Source organism: Trachurus japonicus, chromosome 21 (genome assembly GCF_045865225.1).
Source record: "Trachurus japonicus isolate A0001 chromosome 21, Traja_1.0".
Lineage (NCBI taxonomy): Eukaryota > Metazoa > Chordata > Actinopteri > Carangiformes > Carangidae > Trachurus > Trachurus japonicus.
The window spans coordinates 32084803-32087471 of record NC_140927.1 but is presented as its reverse complement, the minus strand read 5'-3'; the positions used below and the strand labels follow the sequence as shown (position 1 = coordinate 32087471).

General features: G+C 48.4%; 1 protein-coding gene across 1 annotated transcript in view; it reads right to left on the bottom strand.

Annotated features, from left to right (window-relative positions):
- kcnh3 (potassium voltage-gated channel, subfamily H (eag-related), member 3) overlaps positions 1–2297 on the bottom strand; it is a 216546-nt gene extending 214249 nt beyond the window's left edge. The window contains exon 1 of the mRNA XM_085765059.1: positions 2025–2297. Within this exon, the coding sequence (XP_085621185.1) occupies positions 2025–2100 (76 nt within the window). The 5' untranslated portion in view covers positions 2101–2297. The remainder of the gene's footprint in view (positions 1–2024) is intronic.
- Positions 2298–2669: the final 372 nt, after the last annotated feature.

Genomic DNA, 2669 nt, shown 5'->3' with positions numbered 1-2669 from the left:
ACACACACACACACACGGGCTGCTCATCGCATCTGTTCACAAGACTCCCTGGCCAAGGAGAAGAGACGGAGAGAAGACACAGTCAGTTAACACAGAACAGAATAAAGAGGATTTGTGTCGGTGAAGCTCTGGAGCTGTGAGGCCTCAGACTGTGAAGTGCACAACACTCCTTCTTCTCCCTCTCTTTCTCCTTCTCTTTCTCCTTCTTTCTCCTTCCTGGTGGCAGCAGCACACACAGCAGAGTGCAGCCTGGACATGTGCACACAACAACAACAACTACAATAACAACAATGGAAGTGAAGCAGCCTGAGTCATATGAGCTCCAACCACCACAGGCTGCAGCTCCGTCTCAGCTCAGCAGCACAAACCAAAACCAAACCGCCTCATATGCCTGATGTGGCCGCATGCCATCAATCAGCTGCAGCACAACACACACACACACACACACAGATCCTGTACAGACTTCATCATGGTCCTTCAGCATCAACTTTCAAAGTTGCATCCAAGAGAGAGAATACGTTGAATATTCCTCGTTTTGTAAGTAAATAATAAGGTTTTTTAACCCTCCTGTACTGTTGTCCTCCTGGGTCAAGGAAGGAAGGAAGGAAGGAAGGAAGGGAAAGATGGGAGGAAAGAAGGAAGGGGAAAAGGATTGTGGAAAGAAGGAAAGGAAAAAGGAAGGAAAGAAAGATGGAAGGAGGGAACAGATTCGTTCAAGGAAGAAGGAAGGAAGGAAGGAAGGAAGGGGGAAATGATTGTGGAGAGAAGGGAAGTAAAGAAAGTTGGAGGGAGGGAACAGATTCGTTCAAGGAAGGAAGAAGGGAGCTAAGAAGGAAGGGAAAATTGAAGGAAAGAAAGATGGAGGTATATAAAGGGAACAGAACAGGTCAATTGGATCAAAAGAGGAAGAAGAAGTAAGGGGGGAAGGGAAGGAAGGAAGGAAAGGAAAGGAAAAAGGAAAGAAAAGAAGATGGAGGGAGGGAGGGAACTGATTCTTTCAAGGAAGAAGGAAGGAAGGGAAAAGGGAAGGAAAGAAAGATGGAGTTATAGGCCTATAGGGAACAGATCAGGTCAATTGGATCAAAAGAGGAAGAAGAAGTAAGGACAAAGGGAAGGAAAGAAGGAAGGAAGGAAAAAAGGGATTGTGGAAAGGACAGAAGAGAGAAAGGAAGGAAAGAAGGAAGGAAGGAAGGAAGGATGGAAGGAAGGATGGAAGGAAGGAAGGAAGGAAGGAAGGAAGGAAGGAAGGAAGGAAGGAAGGAAGGAAGGAAGGAAGGAAGGAAAGGAAAATGGAAAGAAAGGAAAATGGAAAGAAAGAAAGTTGGAGGGAGGGAACAGATTCGTTCAAGGAAGGAAGAAGAAGGAAGGGGAAAGGGAAGAAAGGAAGGAAAGATGGAGTTATAGGCCTATAAGGAACAGACCAGGTCAACTGGATCAAAAGAGGAAGAAGAAGTAAGGACGAAGGGTAGGAAAGAAGGAAGGGGAAAAGGATTGTGGAAAGAAGGGAAGGAAAGAAAGATGGAGGGAGGGAACAGAAAGAAAGATGGAGGTATATAAAGGGAACAGATCAGGTCAATTGGATCAAAAGAGGAAGAAGAAGTAAGGACGAAGGGAAGGAAAAAAGGGATTGTGGAAAGGACATGAGAGAAAGAAAGGAAGGAAACAGATTGGGTCAATTTGACCCAGAAGGACAACAGGAGGGAAAGGAAAAAGGAAGGAAAGGAAAAAGGAAAGAAGGAAAGTTGAACAGATTCATTCAAGGAAGGGAAAAGGGAAGATGGAGGTATATATAGGGAACAGATCAGGTCAACTGGATCAAAAGAGGAAGAAGAAGGAAGGACGAAGGGAAGGATGGAAGGAGGGGAAAAAGGAAGGAAGGAAGGAAGGAAGGAAGGAAGGAAGGAAGGAAGGAAACAGATTGGGTCCATTTGACCCAGAAGGACGACATGCAGGAGGGTTAATTAACCATAACAGAGTTCACGTCATCACAAAGCTCTCTCCTGATTGGTCGGCTGGTTACTTACGGGTGCCATCGAAGCGCGTGGCGATGGTGTCCAGGAAGGTGTTCTGCGGCGCGAGCAGCCCGCGCATCACCGGCATCCTGCTGCGCGTGGACTGGCTCCTCCGGCAGCGGCGTCCGTTTGTCGACCCAGCGGACCCGGCGGACTCGGACCCGGACCCGAGTCCGAAACTAGGCAGGAAGCGCGAGGTTCCCGGTGCGCATCCCAGCCCCTGGAGAAGCGCACCGATCCGAGAGACGCGCGGGGGCTCCACCTTGGCACCGCGGGGGTTGTGACCATAATAATCAACTCCAGCGGAGAGCGAAGTGGAGGAGTGGAGATAGTAAATAGATGCACCTGAGCACCTTCCGACGGGCGGGAAGAGGAGGTGTAGAGGTGGAGAGGTGGAGAAAAACAGAAATAAACCGGTTTTTTGGTGCGTGTGTGTGTGTATGTGTGTGTAAAGAATTAAAAAAGAGGAAGAAAAAAGAAAGACAGAAAGCAAGTGCGCTGCTGGAGAGATGATGAGGATGGATGGAGACTGAGAGGCTGCTGCAAGTTTTTGGTGCTGATGATGCGTGGAGTCAATCTTATAGCAGCAAGCTCCTCCTCAGATCAGCGCGCGCTCTCTCTCTCTCCCTCCCTCCCTCTCTTCTCTCCCTCTCTCCT